Raw genomic sequence first — 21940 nt, forward strand, 5'->3', positions numbered from 1 at the left:
TGTGCAGGACAGAAAGGGAGAACAAAAGAAAGGACGAAAGAATCTTTTTTTCCTTTTTAAAACCTGCTTTTAATATTTATTTATGCAGGACAGAAAGGGAAGGAAGGAAGGAAAGAAAATAAGGAAGGAAAGACTTTTTTGACATTTTTAAACCTGCTTTTGATATTTTTGGAAGGAAGGCAGGCTGTTGACTTTTTTTTAAACTTGGTATTAATATTTTTTTTAAGAAGGAAACCTTTAATATTTTAGATAGATAGATAGATAGATAGATAGATAGATAGATTTTGTGGACTTTTTCTTAACCTGCTAGTAATATTTTTATGAGAAAGAAGGAAGCAAGACTTTTTAAAACCTGTTTTAATAATCTCAGAAGAAAAGAAGGAAAAAAGAAAAGAAAGAAAAAAACCTTTCTTGTTTAAACCTGCTTTTACTATTTTTAGAAGCGAGATAGAAAGAAGGAAGGGAGGGAAGAGACTTGCCTTTTTTAAATGTGCTTCAAAGAAAGAACGAAAAGTCTTGTTTTTTCTTTTTCGAATCCTGCTTTTCATATTTATGTATGCAGGAGAAAGAAAGAAAGAAAGTTTTTTGATTTTTAAAACCTGATTTTAATATTTTTGGAAGGAAAGAAGGAAGGAGACTCTTAAACCTTCTTGTAACATATTTAAGTTTTATAGGAAAGAGAGAAGGAGAGAAATAATTAAAAAAAACCCTCTTTCCCTCTTCTTTTAAACCTGCTTTTCCTCTAGTCGTCAGGTAGGCAGAAAGGCAGAAGGAAGGAACGAAAAGGAAAGGGACTTTTTGCCTGGTTGAAAACCTCCTTTAAACACTTTGTCGGGAGGACGGAGAGGGAGACTCGTGTCGCTTCTAACGGTGGGACGAGGACTCGGGCCGGCAGGGAGACTTCTTAAAACCTGTTGTCAATATTCCGAGAAGGAAGGAAAAGAAAGATGCTTTTTGGAGGTCTTTAATCCTGCTTTTAATACTTTTAGCGGGCCGGCTGGCAGGGACCGGCGGAGCCCCGCAGCGAGCATCCCGGTGCCTGTGCCGGGCTCTGCCCTGTGGGGGCCGATGCCCCTCGGACCCGCGGGCCCCGCGGCGCTGCCCCCGGGAGCCGACCCCGTCGGGCTGCGAGCCCGGGGCGTTGGGCTCTCGTGGGCCAGGCCTGGCGCAGATGGAGCCGTGGCGGGGTCTGGCCTGGGCACCCCCACCCTGGGTGCCCGCCGGGGTGTGAACAGCTCCCGAAAGCTGAGCCTGGCGCCAGGTGCACAAACACACACGTGGAGCGGCTGTCTCCATGGCTCTGTTTATGGCTCTGTGTGTGCAAACACACACGCACAAGCAGCCCGGTGTTTCCATGGCTCTGTTTGTGGCTCCCTGGGTGTGCAAACACACACACAAACAGCCCTTGGAAGTAGATGCACCCTCACATTTGCTATCCTGGGTGGGGGGCACAAGAGCAGGGGGTGGGGGTTGTGTGGTGTGGGGTTGTGTAGCAGCGGGGTGCTGTGGATGCCCAGCTGGAGTGCGTGTGTGTTGTGCGCTGTGTGTGTAGCACATCGAACGGCATCTGATGTGGGTTCCTGCCCTATGGAGCAGGCGGGGGGTTGCCCCCAGTGCGTGTTGTGTGTCCTTGGTCTGGTGTCCAGTGCGCATCAAGGAGCGTGTGCTGCAGTGTGTTGTTTCATGTCATGGGGTCATGTCGTGTGTGCAGCACCCCTGCGTGCGTCGCGCTTTGCGTAGCACGTTCTTATCCTGTCGGGTGTCTTGTGTGTTTTGTGCTTCCAGCAATGGATATAATCTTCCCCTGCGCGTGTGTGTGTGTGTGATACTTTGTGCATCACGCCCAGAGCCTGTTTTGTGTGTTGTGTTTCAAAGGTGATGGGTATAATGTGTGAGTCGTGGTGCTTTGTGTATCATGCCCATAGCCCGTTTGTTTCCCAGACAACGGGTACAATGTGCGTGTATGTGGAGTGTGTGTGTGAGTGTGTGTGTGTATCACACCCAGAGCCTGTTTTGTGCACTGCATTTCCTGAGCAATGGGTACCATGTGTGTGCCATTTTGTGTATCATGCCCATAGCCTTCTTGTTTCTCAGAGGCCACCTACATGCACAGTGTGTGTGTTATGTGTGTGCACATGTGCTCAATGTGTGTATGTCCCGCTTTGTGCATCACATCCATAGCCAGTTTTGTGTGTTGTGCATGTTGTGTCTTGCTTCCTGGACAATGGGTGCAGTGTGTGTGTGTGTGCGGTGCTTTGTGTAGCATGTCCACAGTTTGTTTTGTGTGTTGTGTTTCCCAGGCAATGGCTATAGTGTGTGCGTGTGTGTGCGTGGTGCTTTGCGCATCACATTTATAGCCCGGTTTGTGTGTTGTGTGTTGTGTTTCCGCGGGGGGGGGGTGCTGCTTTTTGTATCAGGCCCATAGCCTGCGTTGTGTGTTGTGTTTCCTAGGAAACGTATAATGTGTGTGCTGCTTTGTCCTGCCCAGAGCCTGTGCTGTGTGTTGCATTGCCTGGGCAATACGTAGTGTGTGTGTGTGTGTGTCTCCCTCCCAGCGCCCGTGCTGTCCTGCGCCCCGTGGCTGTGTGGTGTGGTGTTGTGTGTCCACCTTCTCCTGACCCGCCGCGTGCTGACCCCTGACCCCCCCGCTCCGTGCTCCCCCCAGACCTGCCCCCGCGGCCGTCTCCCATTGCCCCAGCTGGGGGGTCCCCGGGCCTGGGGGCTTGGAGCCGGCTCTGGACAGGAGCCGGGGGGGGGTCCAGCTCTGCACTCCCAGTCCAGCCTGCTGCCCCCATGCCATAGCCCCCTCCCTGCGCTCGGAGAATCCCCCTGTATCCCAGCAGCGGCGATAGGGTCCTTGCAGCCCCCCGACCTTGCCCCCGGGCATCTTTCAGCTCCTTGTCCCCCCTTCCCATCTCTCAGCAGTCGCACAGCTGAGCCCCTGGCCCGGCCCCGGCCCCGGCCCCTCCTGGGGGCAGATCTGGTTCCCACAAGCATCCCCCGTGGCTCTGGCCCAGCTGTGCGTCCCCCCCAGGCCCTGCGGGCGGGCCGGGCTGGGCTGGGCCGGGCAGACAAAGCGGGCGGCTCCGGCCGGGTATTTTTAACCCGTCTCGGGCCCAAGGACGGGACGGGGGCCAGCTGGGCCTGTCCGTCCGGCTGCCCTGGTCCGGCCCGTGCCTGCATGTGCTGGCCTTGGGGGGGGGGGGGGTGCGCACATGTGTGTGTCCCTGTGTGTCTGTATATGAGAGCGTGTGCGTGACTGTGTATGTGTGTGTGTCAGAGCATGTGCAAGACACTGTGGGTGTCTGTGTGAGAGCATGTGCGTGGCTTTGTGTGTGCATGTGAACATGGCTGTGTGTGCCTGTGTATGCACTCATGTGCATGACACTGTGTGTGTGTGTCCTGTGTGAGGGCATGTGCATGGCTCTGCGTGCATGTGAGCATGTGTGTGCATGGCTCTGCGTGTCTGTGAAAGCATGTGCGCAAGCATGTGTGTGACTGAGTGCACAACTGGGTGGACATCTGTGTGAGAGCATGCGCATGGCTCTCTGCATGTGAGAGTGTGTGCATGACTGTGAGAGAGAGTGAGAGCCTGTGTGCTTTGTGTGTGTGAGAGTGTATGCACGACTGTGTGTGTGTGTGCACATGATTGTGCATCTGTGTGGGCAAGACGTTGTATGTGCATGTGTGTGTGCGCGTGACTGCATGGCTGAGAATGTGCATCTGTGTGAGTGTGTGTGCATGACTGTGTTCTGTGTGTGTGGGAGCATGCATATGACAGTGCGTGTGAGTGTGTGCATGTGACTTTGTGAGTTCGTGTATATGTGTGTGCACGTGTGTAGTATATATATATGTGCGTGTGTGTGCATGTATATGCACATCCCTGAGTATATATATGTGCATGTGTGTTGGTCACACTTCCAGTGCAAAGGGTGCAGGCTAGCCTTGGCCTGGGGGGATTCTGGCGCCCCCGAAGCGTCGGCTCCGTGACACGCAGGTTCCCGCTGTGGGCAGCGAGGGCTCCGGGGCGGGACCGGGGCAGACACGTGCTGGGCCCCGCGTGGCAGAGCTGGGGGCGTGCCCGCCTGCGATGTGCGGGGGGAGGTGGGGCCCAGTGGTGCAGGCAGGGTTGGGCCCCTCTGGGGCTGGGCTGGGGCAAGTTACATGACGTTGCACTGAGTGTGTGTGTGTGTGTGCATATGTGTGTGCATGTGCATATATATGCTTATATGCATATGTCCACATATATACACACACGTGTGTGTATTGGATTGTAGTATAGGGCATTGTATTCCATATGAATGTGTGTGTATACATATACGTACACATGCATGTATACACACGTGTGTAACGTGTGTGCAGAGTATGCGTGTATTGCATTACATTACATACGCATGTATATGTTACGCTATGTTGCTCACACGTACGATAGAATATACGACTTGTGTTCTATAGCGTGGCACGGCTGATCTCATCCTGCGTGGCACTGTATTCATTTCCATGACTCGCACTGTATCAATAACAATGCAATAAAAGGCCATAGATTAAATTGTATTTGACAGCACTATAGGATGTTACGTTACATGACACGAGATACAAGTGTGTATATTATATTATATTATATTATATTATATTATATTATATTATATTATATTATATTATATTATATTATATTATATTATAAACGTGCATTCATTGCATGGTGTTACAGTCCAATCCAGTCTAATCTCTCGTATTCTCCAGCGTTGTGTGGTCCGTGAGACCAGCCCAGAGCGGCAGGGCCGGAGCGGAGGGCAGTGGGGTGCAGCTGGCTCCCGGGGGGCCGGGCCACCCCGACCCCCACGCTCGGGTGGGGCGGGGGAAGCAGGGCGTTGCGGTGCAGAGCTGCCCCCTGCTGGGCGCTGCCCAGACCGACCCTCCCCGACATCCTGCTTCCCCCAGTACAGGCCCCCACCTTTGGGAGCTGGGGTGCACAGCTCAGGAGGGGAAACTGAGGCAGGGGCGTGATTGGTGCTGGCGGCGCCACGGCCATTGGGAGTGCTGGCGTCTGGGACCCTTTGGACGCGGCTCCCCCCTCCCAGCCCTGCGGAGGGGGCCCAGTGTCCGGGCTGCCAGCCCCCTCCCAGCGCTGGCCCCCCTGGACACCCTCTTGCTGTGACTCCTCCACCCGCTTCCTGGCCCAGGACTGGGAGCGAACCCAGGTGTCCTGCACCCAGCACCACCTGAGCCATTAACAGCTCGTTAATAACATTCTATTCAGCCTGCTCGTTAGCAATGATCACTATAATGAGGCAGGCAAGGAATTCCCTGCCCTTAATGAACAGGCTCCAGATTCACCCCAGGGAGCTGTGACCAAGATTTGGTCCTGCCCCACAGCAATCCAGAGTGACTCCAGATCTACCGTAGGGGAGCTAAAGCCAGGATCTGGCCCCCAGGCCCATTGCAATCCAGAGTGACTCCAGGTTGAGACTGGGACTTGCCCCGGCCCACTGCAATACAGAGCAACTCCAGATTCACCCCAGGGGAGCTGAGACCAGGGTCTGGCCCTGCTGCTACCCCAAACAGGGCTGGCTCCAGATTGACCCCATGGAGCTGAGACGAGAATCCACCCTCCAGCCCATTGCAATCCAGAGTGACTCCAGATTCACCCCAGGGGAGATGAGACTAGGATCTGGGCCTGCCATTACCACAATCAGAGGTGAACCCAGACTGATTTTAGGGGAATGGAGACCAGGGTTTGGGCCTTCCCCCATTGCAATCCAGAGTGACTCCAGATTGACTCTAGTGGAGCTGAGACCAGGATCCAGCCCTGGCCCTACCACAATCAGGGGTGGGTGACTCTGGATTGACCCTGTGGAGCTGAGACCAGGATCCAGCCCCCAGCCCGTTACAATCCAGAGTGACTCCAGATTTGCCACAGGAGAGCTGAAACCAGGATCAGACCCTGCCCCTACTGCGATCGGAGGTGGGTCTAGATTGACCTTAGAGGAACGGAGACCAGGATCTGGGCCCTGCCCCCTTACAGTCCAGAGTGACTCCCAATTGACTCCAGAGGAGCTGAGGATCAGGATCTGGCCTGGCCCCGTCACAATTCAAAGTCACTCTGGATTGACCCCAGTGGGGCTGAGACCAGGATTTACCCCAAGCCAGTTGTCAGGACCGACTCTGGATCCATTTCAGGGAGCACAACCCAGGATCCGGCCTTGGGCCTGTCCTGATTTGGAGTGACTCCTAGATTGGCCTCACGCCGCCCCAGGATCCGGCCCCAAGTCTCCTGTAACTGGGGGTGACTCTGGCTTGACCCCAGGGAAATGCCCCAAGGACCCAGCTCCGGGCCTCGGCAATCAGGAGTGACTCTGGCTGAGACCAGGATCTGGACCTGGGCTGGCTGCAATCCGGTGTCACTCTGGATTCTCCCTGGGCAGCTTTCTCCTGCCGCAGCCCTAGAGGTGGGGGGTGGGGGCTTTGCACAAGCTGTGATGAGTTTGCACGCCTGGGCCTGGGGGGACTTTTCACAGGCTGGGGGGGCGTTACACGGCCAAGGGGGGCTTTGCACAACAGGGGGAGCTTGCACAGATGCCGTAGACATTCGGGGTGGAGGGACCTGGGAAGGTTGTCGGGTCCAGCCCCCGCCCGGGCAGGACCGGAGCGGGGGTCCCGGGATCCCAGCAAGACAGACGGCCAGGCGTTTGTGGAGGGTGCGCAGGGCCGGCGCCGCCACCTCCCCGCCGGGTCTGCTCCAGGCCTCGGGGCCGGCCGTGTTCCCGTGTCCAGCCTGACTTGGTCCTGGGGGCTTGTGACCGCTGGACTGGACATCCCCTGCGGCGCCCTGGTGAACAGGCGCCCCCCCATCCTGCTGCACGCCCCGCGAGCCTTGCACGCCGCCGCGGGGGGGTGCAGCGATGGGGGCTTGGCTTGGCGTATGAGGGTTTGCACGGTTCGGGGGGCACTTTGCATGACTGGGGGTTGCACAACTGTGGGGGGGTTCATTGCATGAGGGGGGAGCTTGGCACAACGTGCAAGGGTTTGCACGGCTGGGGTAGGGTCACTGCACGGCCAGGGGGCTTTGCACAACTGGGGGGGGGGGGCTTTGCACCACTGAAAAAGGTCTTTGCAGAATCTGGGGGGTCTTTGCACGCCTGGGGGGGTTGCACGGCTGGGGGGTCTTTGCACGCCCGGGGGGCCCGGCCCAGCCCCCCCCCGCCGCAGGCCCCACCCGAGAGGCTGCCCCCGGGGCGCGGAGCCAATGGCGCGGCGGGGGGAGGGGCGGCGGGGAGGGGGCTCGGCGAGGGGACGCGGCGGCGGCGGCGCGGGGCGGCGGCGGGACGGAGCCATGGAGGGAGCGCGGCTGCCGGGGCCCAGGTACGGCGGGCATCGCACCCCTCCACAGCCCTTGCACCCCCCTTGCACCCCCCCCTGCACCCCCTCTATCGCACCCTGCATTGCACCACCGCGGGCCCGGGGCTGCCCCCATAAATCCCCCGGCTACGAGGGGGGGTCCAGGCTGCCCCCCAGACAGCTTAGAGGGGCTCTGAGGGGCGCAGAGGGTGGGGGCATCTCGGGGGGGCTGGTTTGGCCCCGTGGGGTGAGGGGGAGCACGGGACGGGCACGGAGAAGGGGCACGGACACACTTGGGGACACGGCCCCCCCCCCCCGACGCACCCCTAGGGGCAGAGATGGGCACGCGAGTGTGGTGGCACGGACACGGAGCCACACGCACGGGGGACACCGCTACACACCCCTGCACACGCGGGCACAGACACACCCACCTGCGGGGACTGCCACCGGGGCGGGCACGGCGCGTGTCACACACGAGGGGCACCCACGGAGACACACGCATATGCCCGGAGACATGTAACCAGACCCCCCTATCTACATGTGCGCACACGCAGACCCCCACAGCTGCCCCTTTACACACGCAGCCACGCCCACCCGCACACAGATGGCGACGCGTGACCCAGCCCCAAGACGCGTGTACCGCCACGGAGCCGTGCTTGTGGCCAGACCTCCACGGAGACACGGACACACACGAGAGCACCAACAGGCGTGTGCATGCCCATTTACACGCACACGCAGACACGCCCACCTAGGGGCACTCACACGCCTGCACACGCTAAGACACGCTTGTATGGCAACACCCCCCCCTTCCCCGCCGGCTCTCTGACGCTGACCGTGTTGCCAGGGTCGGGGCAGCCTCCGCGCAGCCGTGTGCCTCCCCCCGCTTGGTGCCACCCACCCCCTCGAATCCCCCTGCACACGCGTGTGCAAGCGTGTGCCTTTTCAGCTGGACCCCTGCCAGACTGCAGCCAGGCTGGGGACGGGGGCACGGCTCCATCCCAAGCATTTGTGGCATGTATTGGACCCGAGCACTGGAGACCCTGGTGCCTGGCACCCTGCCCTGGCACCGCGGGATGGCGGGGCACCGATCGGACACGGCTGTGTGGGGGTCACGGGGTGTGCGGACCAGGTGGGGGGGCGGTCTCCGTCTTGAGGCTGGGGGGGGGCCCGGTGCTGGAGTTTGGCACCTCCCTGGGTGTGTGCAGCTCCGGGCGCGGGGGCCTGGCACGACCGTGTCCTCTGTTCTTGCCCCACAGGTGCTTTGACCCCATTGCCAGCCCCCCCCAGCGCAGCTGGTGTTTGTGGGGTGGGGTTGGGGGCACTGGGGGGGGGTGGCAGCTTGTGGGCACGGGCTCCTAGAGCATCACAGCCGCCTGCCCGCGGTCGGTGCCAGGTGCTAGCTCAGGTCTGGCGTCTGTTGGGGTTCACGAAATCTCCCCTGGTGCCCCCCACCAGGCGCCAGGAGAGATGGGGGGGTCCCCCACGGCGGGTAGGGCTGGTGCCCACTTCTCCTGGACCTCAATGCCCCCCCTCCACGTGCCAGCGGTGGGCACAGGGCACCGGGACCTGGCGCCCAGCCCAGCCCCGCTGACCCTGTGGCCCCTGGGGTGGCGGGGGCCGCGTTGGGTGCACGTGCGGTGGCGTGCGCGTGTGTGTACATCACATGGCCCCGCCCGGTGCCAAGCCGTGACGTGGGGGGGGAAGGAGGGGCGGCGGCCTCAGGTCCCCGTGGGTAGCGGCGCCGTTCGGGACTGGGGGTGCGGGCACCGCGGCGCCATGCGGGCACGGGCCCTGCAGCCGGTGAGTTGGGGCCTTGCCCCCTTCCTGGCACCCCCGGGCAGGGCTGGTGGGGCTGGCACCGGTGGGCACCAGGGTGCGCCTGGAGCTGTACAGATGTGTGACTGCGTGTGCTGTTTGGGGGGGGGCTGGTGGCAGCCAGGGGGACCGGAACCCCGGCTCGCAGGCAAGGCGCCTTCCTGCCCCTGCCCGGCGCCGCGCGCTCGGTGCTGTACATGGGAGGGCGTCCGTGAGGCTCGCGTCCCCGCTGTCTGCCTGTTGCTTCTTTTTAGGGGGCAGCCTCCCTCTTTGGGGGGGTTATACTGGACAGGGGCTGACGGGGTGCGTAGGGGAGGTCCGGATCCTGGGCTGTCTCCCTGGAAGGGGGTCCCAGGGGTCGGGGCTGGGGGCCCGGACGCCTGGTGCTTTCCCCAGGTCTGGGGTAGGAGCCGGGGGCGCGATGCTCCAGACCGAAGGAGCTGGGGGCCCGGTTCTTGCCCCAGATCTGGTCGGGAAGTGGTGTCCGTGGGCGGTGCGTGGTGTGAACAGGGCTGGGGTCCCGCATGCTTGGGTTCCCAGAGCAGGACCCGCGAGCGCCGGGGGCCGGTCCCGGCTCCCTCTGCCCTTGCTCCGTGCCCCGGGGCAGGCGGCGGGGCGGGGGCGACGCGAGCCCGCCAGGGGCCAGCAGGGGGCGGTAGCGGCGTGGGGGGCATCTCTGCCTTTCAAACTAATGGCTAATTGCCGTCTTGCGGGGGCGCTAATGAGGCTGGGGGCTTCTGTCCTGTGTAGCCCCCCCAGGGAAGGCATCCCCCCTCCCTCCAGAGCTGAGTCCGGACGCCCCGATACCTGCCCCCCGCTTTGCTCTAACCATTGCACCCCGTGGCCTTCCCATCGCGGCTCCCAGGCGTCCGTGTGCCCCCAGCCCCGGGGGGGGGTGCCCCGGCGGTGGAGGGGCCTCGCTCCCCCCGGCCCCCTGCGCACCCCTGAGGGAGCCTGCAGGGCTGGCGTGATTTGGGGGGGCTTCAGCCCCATTGCAGCATTGCTGCCCCCCAAAACCTGCCCCCGCGGGGCCGGGCATCCCCTTAGCTCTTGCGGGGGGGCTCCTGCACCGTCCAGCCCCGCCGAGCTAGGCCTCTGCGTGCGCCCCAGCTTCACCCCTTTGGGGGCCTGCGCCAGTGCTGCCCCCGGGAGTGGGGTGCCCCCGGCAGTTTGGGGGTGCCCCCGCGATGGGGCCAGGGCCTGGGCGGTGTTCGCCGCCGCGAAGGCAAACAGGAAGGGGCCGGGCGCTGGCGGCCGCGGCCTGGGCTCCGGCTCCGGCTCCGGCTCCGGCTCCGGCTCGGCCCCCTCCCCTCCACGGGCTCACGTAGGCCCAGGCGGGAACAGGGGCCTCTGGGCAGCCGGCCAAGGGGGGGCGGGGGGGCGGCCTCGTCGGGCCTAGCGCGGCCCCAAGCCTTAGCGCTTCTACTCCCACGCCCTGCCGCAGCCACCCCCCCCCTGCAGGCTCAGTTGGGAGGGGGGCAGGGCAGCACCCCATCACCAGCTCCTTCAGTGGGGGGGACCCCAGCACCCCCCCCCGCCATCACCCCAGGCTTGGCAAGGAAGCGTTTCCCTTGCTGCCCCCCGGCCGGGCAGCAGGAGGGTCCGGGCCCCCAGCTCCCCGCTGCTGCGACCGCGAGACCCCGCTCCCCTCCCGGAGCTGGGGTGCACCCCAGGCGTGGGGCGGGGGGTCGTGCCGGGCTGGGGGGGTCCCGGGCGCCTGGGTCCGCGCCGGCCCCACGTGGCAGGTGGTGCCCCCCTGCTCCCCCCCCTTCCTGCAGCTGCCGGCGGCGAGGGCTGGCGCGGCGCCCGGCTGGGAACACGGTGTCCCGGACACGGGGAGCGCTGCCAGCGCACGTGCGGGCGGGGGGGGGCAGGATCTGCAGCGCCGCGCGGCTGGGTTGCACGACTGAGCTCTGGCGGGGATGGTTTGGGGAGGGGGGGCTGGACTGAGGCTGCCCTCTGCTCTGGGGGGGTCATGGGGGGCTTCATGGCAGCCCCTTTATTCAGGGCACTGCTGGGGGGAAGCTCACCGCCGGCCCTCGGTGGATTGGCTGAGCTGCCCCGGCACCGTGGGGGGGTGTCCCCAAATGCTTGAGGCCAGGGCAGCTCTGTGCACGAGTGAGTGCCCCCCCCATGTGCCCGTGCTGTGGGCGTGGCTGTTCTTGCCCCCCCCCCCCCCCCAGGTGCTGTGGAGACCTTTGGCAAACACTGGGGCAGGCGGCGGGGAGGGGGGCGGGGGCCAGGCACGGGGCCAAGGGACAGAGGGAACAAGCTGTTCCTGCACGGGACCGCGGGGGAAGGGGGGGCAGGGGTGTGGGCCATGGAGGAGCGGAGCGGGTGGGACCCAGGAGATTGCGGGGTGGGGGGGTGGGACCTCGGAAATTTGGGGGGCTGGGGGGAATGGGACCCAGGAAATTGGGAGCGGCTGTGGGGGGCGTGGGACTGGGGGCTGGGGGGCGCATAAGACCCGGGAGATGGAGGAGGGGGCTGGGCAGGTGTGGGACCCAGGAGATCGGGCCTGTGGGCATGTGTGCCTGCATGCCTATGCGAGCTGGTGCGTGAGTCTGTGTGTGCAAGTGTGTGTGCACACCGGCATATGTGTACATGCATGGGCGTGCGTGTCACCATGTGTGTGCGTGCATGCTTCTGCGGGTGTCTGCCAAAGCATGCGTGTCTCTGTGTGTGCATCTCTGCCTGTGTGTGCCTGCACGCCTCCAGAGACGTGTCTGCACGGGTGTGTACCTCTGCATAGGTGTCTGTGTGCATGTGCACATAGTGGTGTCTGCTCGTGGGCCTCACGTGGAGTGGGGTGGTCCGTGGCGGGTGTGGGACATGCTACCCTCCCACTGTGTGTGTGTGCGTGCGCGCACTCCCATCCAGGCCCCCAGCCCCTCCTGAGTTAACCCCTCACACCCCACTCCCCTCCCCGAGCCAAGGCTGGGACCCAGGCGTCCAGGCCACTACGGCCATGGGACCGAGGCGTCTGGGCCGAGGCAGGCAAGGGACCGAGGCGTCCGGGCCGAGGCGATGAGGGCCGGGAGCAGGCGGAGGCGGGGGCAGAACCGAGGCGTCCGCGCCCCTGACCCCCCGCCCCCGGCTGCGGCAGGTCGACGACGGAGCTGCGCAAGGAGCGGTCGCGGGATGCGGCGCGGAGCCGGCGCAGCCGCGAGACCGAGGTGTTCGTGCAGCTGGCGCACGCCCTGCCCCTGCCCCGCGGCCTCGGCGCCCACCTGGACAAGGCCTCGGTCATGCGCCTCACGCTCAGCTTCCTGCGCCTGCGCCGCCTGCTCGCCCACGGTGAGACCCCCTCTAGGACCCCCCAGTGCTGGGGCTGCAGGGTGGCTGGCCCTGGCGGGGGGCAGCTGGGGGCACTGCCCCGGGCTGTCCTGGGAGCACTGGGACCCTGCTGGGGGGGGGGGGGGTCCAGGCCCCACTGACCCCTGTCCTCCCCCCAGGGGCGTGGGCTGAGGCCGGGGAGGAGCCGGTGGCCGCCTGCTACCTGAAGGCGCTGGATGGCTTCGTCATGGTGCTGAGCGGCGATGGGGACATGATCTACCTGTCGGACAACGTGGGCAAGCACCTGGGCCTCGGGCAGGTCCGCAGGGGGGGCTGCCCCGGGGTGCCCCCCCCGGGGGTCCGGGACCTGCCCCCCCTGACCCCCCGCCCCGTGCCGTCCCCCCCCAGCTGGAGCTGCTGGGCCACAGCGTCTTCGACTTCGTGCACCCCTGCGACCACGAGGAGCTGCAGGACGTGCTCAGCCCCCGGCAGGGTGAGTGCAGCCCCCAGGCCCCCCCGCCCCCTGAAGCCCCCCGCGCCCCCCAGCCTGGGCTCCGCCCCCCAGCCCCCCCACGCTGGTCTGGCCCCCCAGGGTTCTCCAAGAAGCGGACGGAGCCGACGGAGCGCTGCTTTGCGCTGCGCATGAAGAGCACGCTGACCGCCCGCGGCCGCACCGTCAACCTCAAGTCGGCCACCTGGAAGGTCGGGGCTGTTCGGGGCTGGGGGGGGGCGTCCAGACCCGGGGCCGGGCCAGGGTCTTGGTCAGGGGGCCTGTAGGGTGGGGAGGGGTCAGGGTGGGGCCTGCTACCATGGGGGAGGGGTCTAATAGGAGCGGGGCTCAGACCTCTTAGGAGGTGGGGTGGGGCTGTGGCATCCTGGGGGCGGGGCCCACTGCCCTGGGCGGGGGCTCTGGCACTATGGAGGTGGGCCTGGCAGGGGCGGGGCTCAGACCTTTTTGGGGCGGGATGTGGCCAGGGGCGGGGCCCTGGCGCAGCAGGGGAGGGTGGTGGGGGCGGGGCTCTAAGCCATCCCATGCCAGGTGCTGCACTGCGCTGGGCACCTGCGGACCTATGGGGCGGGGCCGGGGGCGGGGCCGGGACCAGAGGAGGCGGAGCCGCCGCTGCGCTGCCTGGTGCTGATCTGCGAGGCCATCCCGCACCCTGCGCACGTGGAGGCGCCGCTGGGCAGCAGCGCCCTGCTCACGCGCCACAGCATGGACATGAAGTTCACCTACTGCGACGACCGGTGAGCCCTGGCCCCGCCCCTGCCCCTGGCTGGCTCCGCCCCTGGCCTGGCTCCACCCCCACACCTGCTCACTGCCAGGCACCGCCCACAGCCCTGCCCCTTCTACATATAGGCCTTGCCCACAGCCTCACACCCCAGCTAGGCTCTGCCCACAGCCAAGCCGCACCCACACCATAGCTCCACCCACAGCCCTGTCCTATCTCCACGTAAGCCCCACCCGCACTCAGCTCCACCTCCACAACATGGCCCCACCCATCTCTAGAAAAGCCCCTCCCACTGGCAGGTCACACCCCCACTGTGCCCCCCCCACCACCTCAGCCCTACTCTGCCTCTATTTGCCACCCTCTCCGTCCCCTCCCTGCCCCCGCCGGCCCCCCCGGTGACGCCCCGTGTGCCGCAGGATGGTGGAGGTGGCGGGGTACACGCCCGCCGAGCTGCTGGGCTGCTCCGTCTACGAGTACGTCCACGCCCTCGACTCGGACACCGTCAGCCGCAGCGTCCACACCCGTGAGTGCCCCCCCGCCAGACCCAGGCCCCCCTCCCTGCCACGTCCTCGGGCCCCCCTGGGTGCACAGGAGCCTGGGGAGAATCCCCCTGCACTGCTTGCAGGATAGGGCTCTGGACACGTTGCTGTATCTTGCTCTCCTGGGGGTGCCGGGGGCTGCCGACTCGGGGCAGGGGGTAGACCCCCCCCCAGCCCCTGCTGCCCCTCCAGTCCATCCCACTGACCCCCTGCCCTCCCTCTCCCAGTGCTGAGCAAGGGGCAGGCGGTGACGGGGCAGTACCGGTTCCTGGCCAAGAGCGGGGGCTACCTGTGGACCCAGACCCAGGCCACCGTCATCTCCAACAGCAAGAACGCGCAGCCCGAGGGCATCGTCTGCGTCCACTTCGTGCTCAGGTGGGGCTGGGGCGAGAGCGGGGGCACCGCAGGGACCAGGTCATCAGGGTTGGTCTCCATGGAGACAGGCTCCAGTTCTAGATCAAGGGCTCCGTCACCATGGAGACGGGCCCTGGTTCTAGAGTAGAGGTGGTCACTATGGAGACTGGTTCTAGAGTGGGGGGGGACTCTGGAAACCAGTTCTAGATTGCGGGCTCTGGTTCTAGAGGGGGGTGGGCAAGTCACTGCGGTGTCAGGTTCTAGATGGGCTGTGCCCCCCCCCCGATGATACTCTAGGACGGGGGGGGGGCCGTGTTGGATGGACTCAGGACCCTCCCAGGGGTGTGGGGGGTTACTGGGACTGGTATGACTCAACTACTGGGGTGGGGGTTGAACTGGGTCCAGCCAGAGCAGGTGATACTGGGACTCACCGAGCCCTGGGACCAGTTGCGATGGGGCGGGGGGCAAACCCGGCCCAGGCGCTCCGGAGAATCACCTCTGCAGGGCAGTCTTGGGGCTAGGATATGCGCTGCAACTGCCCCCCCCCCCCCGGCACAGCTGTGTGGAGGAGACAGGGGTGGTGCTGTCCCTGGAGCAGACGGAGCGGCAGGGGGAGGGGCGGCGCCTGCCCCCCCCGGCCCCCCCCGGCCCCCTGCCCACCGGAGCCCTCGACGACCCCGACGCCGGCGACACCATCATCAACCTCAGCTTCGGTGCGTCCCCGGGGGCTGGGGGAACTGGGCCACCTGGGAAGTGGCGGGCGGTTTGGCTCCAGTTTGGTACTGGTTTAACTGGAAGGGAGAAGAATCCAGTTACCAGTTTGCAGTTACTCTCTCATTTAACTGGTCCAACTGGGAAGTGTTGGGGGCAGGGGGGCAAACTTTGCTCCCGTTCATTAATGGATTAACTGGGAGAGTTCCAGTTCATTGCGGGTTTAACTGGTCTGACTGGGAAGTGGGGGCGCAGTTTGGCTCCAGTTGGTTCCTGGTTGAACTGAAAGAGAAAACAGTCTACTTCCGGTTTTGCTACTGGTTTATTTGGAAAGAATGATCTGGCTCCAGTTAGTTACTGGCTTAACTGGTCAGACTGGGAAGGGCTGGATTCTGAGTCCAGTTTCTTACTGGGCAAACTGGTAGGGAGAACAAACTGGTCCCACGGAGTTACTTGCCTAATGGGTGGACCTGGGAGGGGCCGGGCCCAGGCCGGGCTCCCGCTGCCTGGGGGCTGACCCCCGCTCCCTGCCCCAGAGCTGCGGGGCCCGCGGCTCCTGGCCTTCCTGCACCCGGCGCACGTGAGCGAGGCTGACCTCCAGCGCGACCCGCGGCGCTTCTGCAGCCCCGACCTGCAGCGCCTGCTTGGGCCCATCTTCGACCCCCCGGGGGGCAAGGGGGTGGAGCCTCTCCCTGGCCCACCCCCCAAGGCTAGCACCGCCCCCAGCCGCCCCATCAAGGGCATCTCCCCGGTAAGACCCCCTCATGGGGGAGGGGTGGGCACTGGGGGGTGGGTGTGCGGGAAGGGGCTGGGGTGGGGTGCTCTGAGAGCAGGGAGCGTGGAGGGCTGGGTTATAGGGGTGGGGGCTAGGCTACGAGGTGTAGCTGGGCCCTGTGGGGTGGGATATGGGGGTGGGGGCATGTGGGGTGGACTCTGGTGGGGTGGGGGCTGTAGAGGGTAGGGGTCCATTTTGGGTGCTGTGTTATAGGGGACGGGGTTAAGATAGCACGGGGCTGGGGTGGGATATTGGGTGGCAGGGGCGGGGGGGCTGGGATTGGGTGGGCTGGGAGTGTGAGGGCTGGATTATGGGGGTGGGATATGGGGCATCAGGCATAGGGGGGATATGGGGAGCTCTGGAGCATGGGGTCATGGGTAATGGGGGGTGGGTTTGGGATACGGGGTGTAGGTGGGCACTCGGGGCTGGGAAACGGAGCTCTGGGAGTGCAGAGCGTGGGGGCTGGGTTCTGGGGGTCTGTGGGGGGTGGGGCTGGGATTGTGGGCGCTGTGGGAGTCTGGAGCATGGCAGGGTGGGTCCAGGGGGTGGGGGGCGGGATGAGAGGTATTGGGGGTTCTTGGGGTCCGGGATGGGGTTCACAGCCCGCTGACCCCCGCCTGCAGGCGCTGCCGGCCGAGCTGCTGCTGGACGTGGAGGGCGTCTGCGTGCAGAAGCTGTTTGCGTCGAGCGCGGAGGTGGAGACGGCGCTGCAGGTACCGGCGGGGTTGCCCCTGCCCCGGGGGTGGGGGTTCGGTCGGGGCCCAGCCCTGCGCCCCCCGTGACGGCCTGGGCCCCGCAGGACGCGGAGGGGCTGGACCTGGAGATGCTGGCGCCCTACATCTCCATGGACGACGACTTCCAGCTGGGTGGACCCGGCGCGGAGCCGGCCTGGCGACCACGGCCCCCCCCGCGCCCGCGCTCCAGCAGCTTCCACGGCGCCGAGCCACGGCCCTCCCCGCCCCCCGGCCTGCCCCGCTGGGGCAGCGACCCCCGCCTCGCCCAGTCCCGGCCTGGACAGCCCCCTGGGGCGCGGGGCACCGCTGGCAAGAGGTGAGGGCGGGGCTCGAGCCGGGGCGGGGCTTCGGGTGGGGAAGGGGCGGGGCATTGGGGAGGGAGGGGTGCAGGGAATGGGTGGGGTATGAAGGCTTGTGGAAAGGGGTGGAGTCTAGGAAGGGGGTGGGGCTTAAGACCCCCTGCTTCCCCCCACAGCCACAGGGGGCTGGGGGGGCATTCCCTCCCCCAGCACCTGATGCCCCTGCCCCCCCAGGACCCTGGAGCTGAGCCCGGAGGAGGACGAGGCGTCGCCCCCCAAGAGGGCTCCCCCCCGCCCCGAGCCCCCCGGCCTGCTACCTGCCCTCAGCCTGGTACGGGGTTGGGGGGCACCTGGGGGGTGGGGGCTGTGGGGGGACAGATGGAGGGGGCAGATGGGAGGGCCAGGCAGGGCCTGGGAGGGTGGGGGTCATGGTGGGGCCCCCCCTGAGCGGTGCCCCCCCCAGGGCTTCCTGCTGAGCGTGGAGGAGGGGCTGGACATCGCCCCCCACCGGGGCAAGAAGCTGCTGGCCCTGGATGAGCCGATGGGTGAGTTTTTGGGGGCAGACCCCTTTAGAGCTCCCTTCCCCCCGAGGGGCACCCGGGGGGGGCAGCAGCTGCTCACCTCCCCCCCATTTCTGTGCCCCCCCAGCCCTGCTCCGGGACCTGCTGCCCTTCGCGGTGGACACCGACCTCCTGGCCGACCTGGCCCCCAGCCCCTGACCCCCCCCTGCGCCCCCCACCCCCCCGCGGCCGCCCCCCACCAGCATCTTCTTGCCTTCCCCTCGGGGCCCTGCGACCACATCCTACCTCAGCCCTGCCCCCCCGCGGCCCCCCCAGGATCGGGGCACGGGGGGGACCCCCCCCTTCATGGTGCTAGACCCCCCCAGGGGGCTTGGGGGGCCCTTCAGAAGCCAAATACGGGGCTGAACAGGGGGAAGCGATGGGGTCATCAAAGCTGGGGGGTGGGATCTCCCCCCCCCCATACTGGCCCCCTGCCCTCCCCTCCCCCCAGCCTAGCAGGGACCCTTTACCTGTATGAGGGGGCCACGCGGCCCCCCCCACCCCTTTCTGGTGCCTGTTGGTGACTTGTTTACTGGGGCCTCGCCCATTCCCTGCCAGGGGGCCACGATGCCCCCCCCCCGGGGTCTCCCCGGGGTTCGGTACCCACGCTGGGGCTTCAGTAGCCCTGTAGGCCCCCCCACCTGAGTAACCCTATAGACCCCCCCAAGAGGGACCCCAATATTTTTTTGGGGGGAGGGGGGTGTGGACGGACCAGGCCTGGATCCCTCCGGCCCCGGTGCCCGGGGTGGGGACAGACATTCCCGCCCCCCTCAGTCCCTGAACTGTGGAATTGGGGGGTTTTAGCGCTTTGTTTCTGGGCCCCGGTGGGGGGGGCACGAGGGCCGTGCTCTGGCTCGCACGAGGAGCCCGGAGGCACAGGTGGGGGTTGCTCCCCGCGCCTGGAGCTGTCCTGGGGTCGCGGCTGCAGCTAGTGCTTGGATCAGGCACGGGGGCTGTCCGAGGATAACCCCGGACACACGGCCTTTATCCCGGGATAATGGCCTTCGTCCCAAGAGAATGACCTTTATCCCAGGGTAACAACCTTTATCTTGGGGTAAAGACCTTTATCTCTGGATAACCTTTATCCTGGAATAATGACCTTTGTCCCAGGAGAACAACCTTTATCCCAGGGTAACATCCCTCCAGGGCTTCCTACGCAGCCAGTATGGGGTTAATTCCATTGGTGTAAACGAGTCACATGCTGGGCCTTCAGCTCCGCCCAGCCACTTTGCATATGAACGAGTGGTCCCACTTAGGGGTGGAGACTCTCCTGCAATCCCCCTGGTGGGAGTGAAGCTACACTAACCCCCCTCCCCTGCCAGACCCTTCCCGGGGTAAGTGTGGACAGATGGTGGCTCGCTCACGCTTACAGACGGCCCCCCCCAACTCATTAACCGGCTCTAATTGGGTGCCGGTGGCAGAGGCGGGGAGTGGGTATATCCCGGGATAAGCTGTGATGCGGGTGCTATTAGACCGGGGTAAGTCTCTTACCCCCAGCGGGGTGGAGCTCCTCCCCCCACCCCCAGTCTTTCCCAGTACAGACCAGTTTCTTTGTGTATCGGATCTTGAACTCGCTTTCGCAAAGCGCCCACCCCGACCCCGGGGCCAAACGCACACTCCCGGGGGGCTCACATGCCCTTCGCACTAGTGTCGAGGCTCGCATGTGTGCGAGGGAGCCCCCCTGCCTCTCCCCCCCCAAGTCTATTGTGCTTGACGACACCCCAGCAAAACAGCATGAGGAAAAACCTCCCCCGATCCGTAGCTGGGGGGGCCGTGCCCCCCCACCCCCAGGTGCCAGGCCCCCCCCCCCCCCCGGGCCTGGCACCCTGGCAGCTGTTCACAGCCGCACACAATCACACGCACACACCAATAGACCAGCGCGGGGGGGCACAGGGGCAGCCACCCTACCGCCCACCTGCGCCACCTCCGTCCTCACCTTGTCTGTGGGTCCCATTCATGTCGCGTCCCCTCCTGCCCTGTATCGGGGTCTCAGTCCCCTCAGCCACAGCCCCCCTGGATCTAGGGGTCTTCCCCCCCAGCCTGTCCTATGTTAGGGGTCTCCCCCCCGAATCTAGGGGTCTTGCCCCCCCCACACTCAGCCTGTCCTGTATTAGGGGTGTCAGCTCCCCCAGATCTAGGGGTCTTGGCCTGTGCCCCTGGGAGCCTGCCCTATACCGGGGGTCTCTGCCCCCCCAATCTGGGGGTCTCACCCCCCCCACTTGACCTGCCCCATATCAGGGAGTCTCAGCCCCCTGCCAGCCACGGCCCCCCCAGAGCTGGGGGTTTCAGCCTCCCCCAGACCACGGCAGCTACTTCAGAGTGGGGTCCCCCTTTGTGGGACCCCCTTTTTTAATGGGGGGGCGACCACGATCACTGTGATACAGAGGACCCCCCCACGCACACAGACCCCCCCCGCCCCCCCCCCAGGAAGGGGTTTGGGGTGGGGGCGCGCAAGGCTGGGCCCAATCCTGAGCTCACCAGTGGGGAAGGCAGGAGCCAGTGGGGTAGAAGTGTCAATCAGGAGTGACTCCTGTGATGTCAGTGGGGTAAACTGGTGTCAATCAGGAGTGACTCCAGAGAAGTCAGGGTATCCGTGGCTGCAAATGAGTGATCCCACTGATACCCAAGGGATAGAACCGGTGTAAATCAGGAGTGTCTCCATAGACACCGATGGGGTAGAACAGGGGCCATCAATCAGGATTGCCTCTGTTAAACCTTGAGGTATAGATTGGTGCAAATCAGGAGTGACTCGGCTTTGGGGTAAAACTGATGTCAATCAGGAGCAACTCCATTGATTCTCTGGGGTAAAAGTGCAAATCAGGAGTGATTCTGTTACACTTTGGATAGAAGTGGTGTCAATAAGGAGTGACTCTTGTGATGATTAGGGTAGAAGTGGTGTAAATCAGGAGCAGCTCCCTTGGCATCAATGGGGTAGAAATGGCTTAAATCTGGAGTGACCCCCCATACATAGATTGATGTAAATCGGGAGTGACTCTGATTTCCATGGGGTAAAACGACTGTCAATCTGATATTGCCCCATTGATTCTTTGGGGTAAAAATGGTGCAAATGAGTGACTCCATTGATTTCTGTGGGGTAAAAGTGGTGCCAAGCCCGATCCACTCCCATTCATTCTCTAGGGACAATCAGTACAGATCTGGAGTGATCTCTGTGGACAGAAATGGTGTTAATCAGGAGTGACTCCATTGGCATCTTGGGGTAGAATGGGTGTAAATCAGGAGTGACTAGTGGAATCGGGAGGCACAAATTGGTGCCACTCAGGAGCATCCCTGCTGACTCCATTGGGGTAGAACTGGAGTCGCTCCGGAGTGACTCCCCCAAGTGGTGGGGTGTAGGGACTGATTTCCATGGGGTAAAATCAGTGCCGATCTGGATTGACCCTCCTTGATTCTGTGGGGTTAAAGTGGTGCAAATCAGGAGCGATGCCGGTGGGGTGGACCCGGTGTTGCTCTGGAGTGACTCCAGGGCCAGGCTGGGCCGGGGGGTTTCCGCGTGTCTGTAGCGTGTCCTCGCCGTGTCCGTCTCTGCCTGTCGCTGTCGTGATCATAAACACGTCTGGTAACGACCCTGCCTGGAGCCTCCTCATTTGTGTGTGTGTGTGGGCGGGGGACGCGGACACACGCACGACCCCCGTTGCCGTGAGAACCAGGGCGTCCAGCCCCCCCCCCCCACTGCTCTAACCACTTGACCCCACTGCCTTCCCGGGACAGGCCCCAGCGCCGGGGTCTTCGGTGCCACACAAGGGCAGGTCGTGTCGCACGGACATGGGCTGCGAGTGCCACGTGGGGGAGGGGGCTTGCCGCCCCCAGGGGAGCATTAATGGGGGGGGGGCTCCTGGCCCCACGTGATGGCTCTAAACATGGCCGGGTGGGTGGGGGACACGTGGGTGCCAGCATAGGTGCGCCGCGGGGGCAGGTGCACGGCCCGGCACACGGATGCACACGCAGGCACGGGGGTGGGTCCATGTACGTGGGTGCATAGCATGGCACGGATGCACGCGCCCCTTACACACACATACTCCTGGGAGCGCTGTCCCACGTGTGGATGCGCACACGTGTGATCGCGTGCACACACCAGGCGGTGGAGGTCTGCCGTGCGCCTGGCGCCACCTTGTGTTCACACAGCACACCAGCAGCTCCCGGAGCCGCCCCAGCCCCGCTACCCAGCATTCCCTGCGCCCCGCCCACCCCTGCCACACTACCACTACGCAGCATCCCTCGGGGCACTGCTCGCCCCACACTTGGTACCTCCCGATCCCCCTTTTCCTTTCCACTTTAGTACCTCCCAATCC

General features: G+C 64.3%; 1 protein-coding gene across 2 annotated transcripts; it reads left to right on the forward strand.

Moving 5' to 3' along the window:
* Positions 1 to 7254: 7254 nt before the first annotated feature.
* Positions 7255 to 21214, forward strand: HIF3A (hypoxia inducible factor 3 subunit alpha). 2 transcript variants are annotated; one of them, XM_059718201.1, is made up of 15 exons: positions 7255 to 7362; positions 12260 to 12450; positions 12609 to 12748; positions 12838 to 12922; positions 13022 to 13131; positions 13469 to 13674; positions 14075 to 14181; positions 14425 to 14572; positions 15110 to 15264; positions 15799 to 16013; positions 16661 to 16750; positions 16837 to 17087; positions 17305 to 17401; positions 17534 to 17615; positions 17719 to 21214. In XM_059718201.1, exons 1-15 carry the CDS (start codon positions 7334 to 7336, stop codon positions 17787 to 17789), a joined length of 1977 nt encoding a protein of 658 aa, XP_059574184.1. In that variant the 5' UTR covers positions 7255 to 7333; the 3' UTR covers positions 17790 to 21214. The 2 variants fall into 2 exon arrangements, with proteins under 2 accessions (XP_059574184.1, XP_059574185.1); XM_059718202.1 differs by having other exon boundaries at positions 12609 to 12721.
* The last annotated feature ends 726 nt before the right edge of the window (positions 21215 to 21940 follow it).

This window comes from Alligator mississippiensis, chromosome 15 (assembly GCF_030867095.1).
Source record: "Alligator mississippiensis isolate rAllMis1 chromosome 15, rAllMis1, whole genome shotgun sequence".
In the NCBI taxonomy this organism is placed as follows: domain Eukaryota; kingdom Metazoa; phylum Chordata; order Crocodylia; family Alligatoridae; genus Alligator; species Alligator mississippiensis.

Bases quoted from the DNA above. Each gene is read 5' to 3' on its own strand.
- HIF3A (XM_059718201.1), top strand. From the start codon at position 7,334: ATGGAGGGAGCGCGGCTGCCGGGGCCCAG. The intron at 12,923-13,021 runs GTGAGTGCAGCC...CTGGCCCCCCAG, and splicing joins CGTGCTCAGCCCCCGGCAGG to GGTTCTCCAAGAAGCGGACG. The intron at 14,182-14,424 runs GTGAGTGCCCCC...TCCCTCTCCCAG, and splicing joins CAGCCGCAGCGTCCACACCC to TGCTGAGCAAGGGGCAGGCG.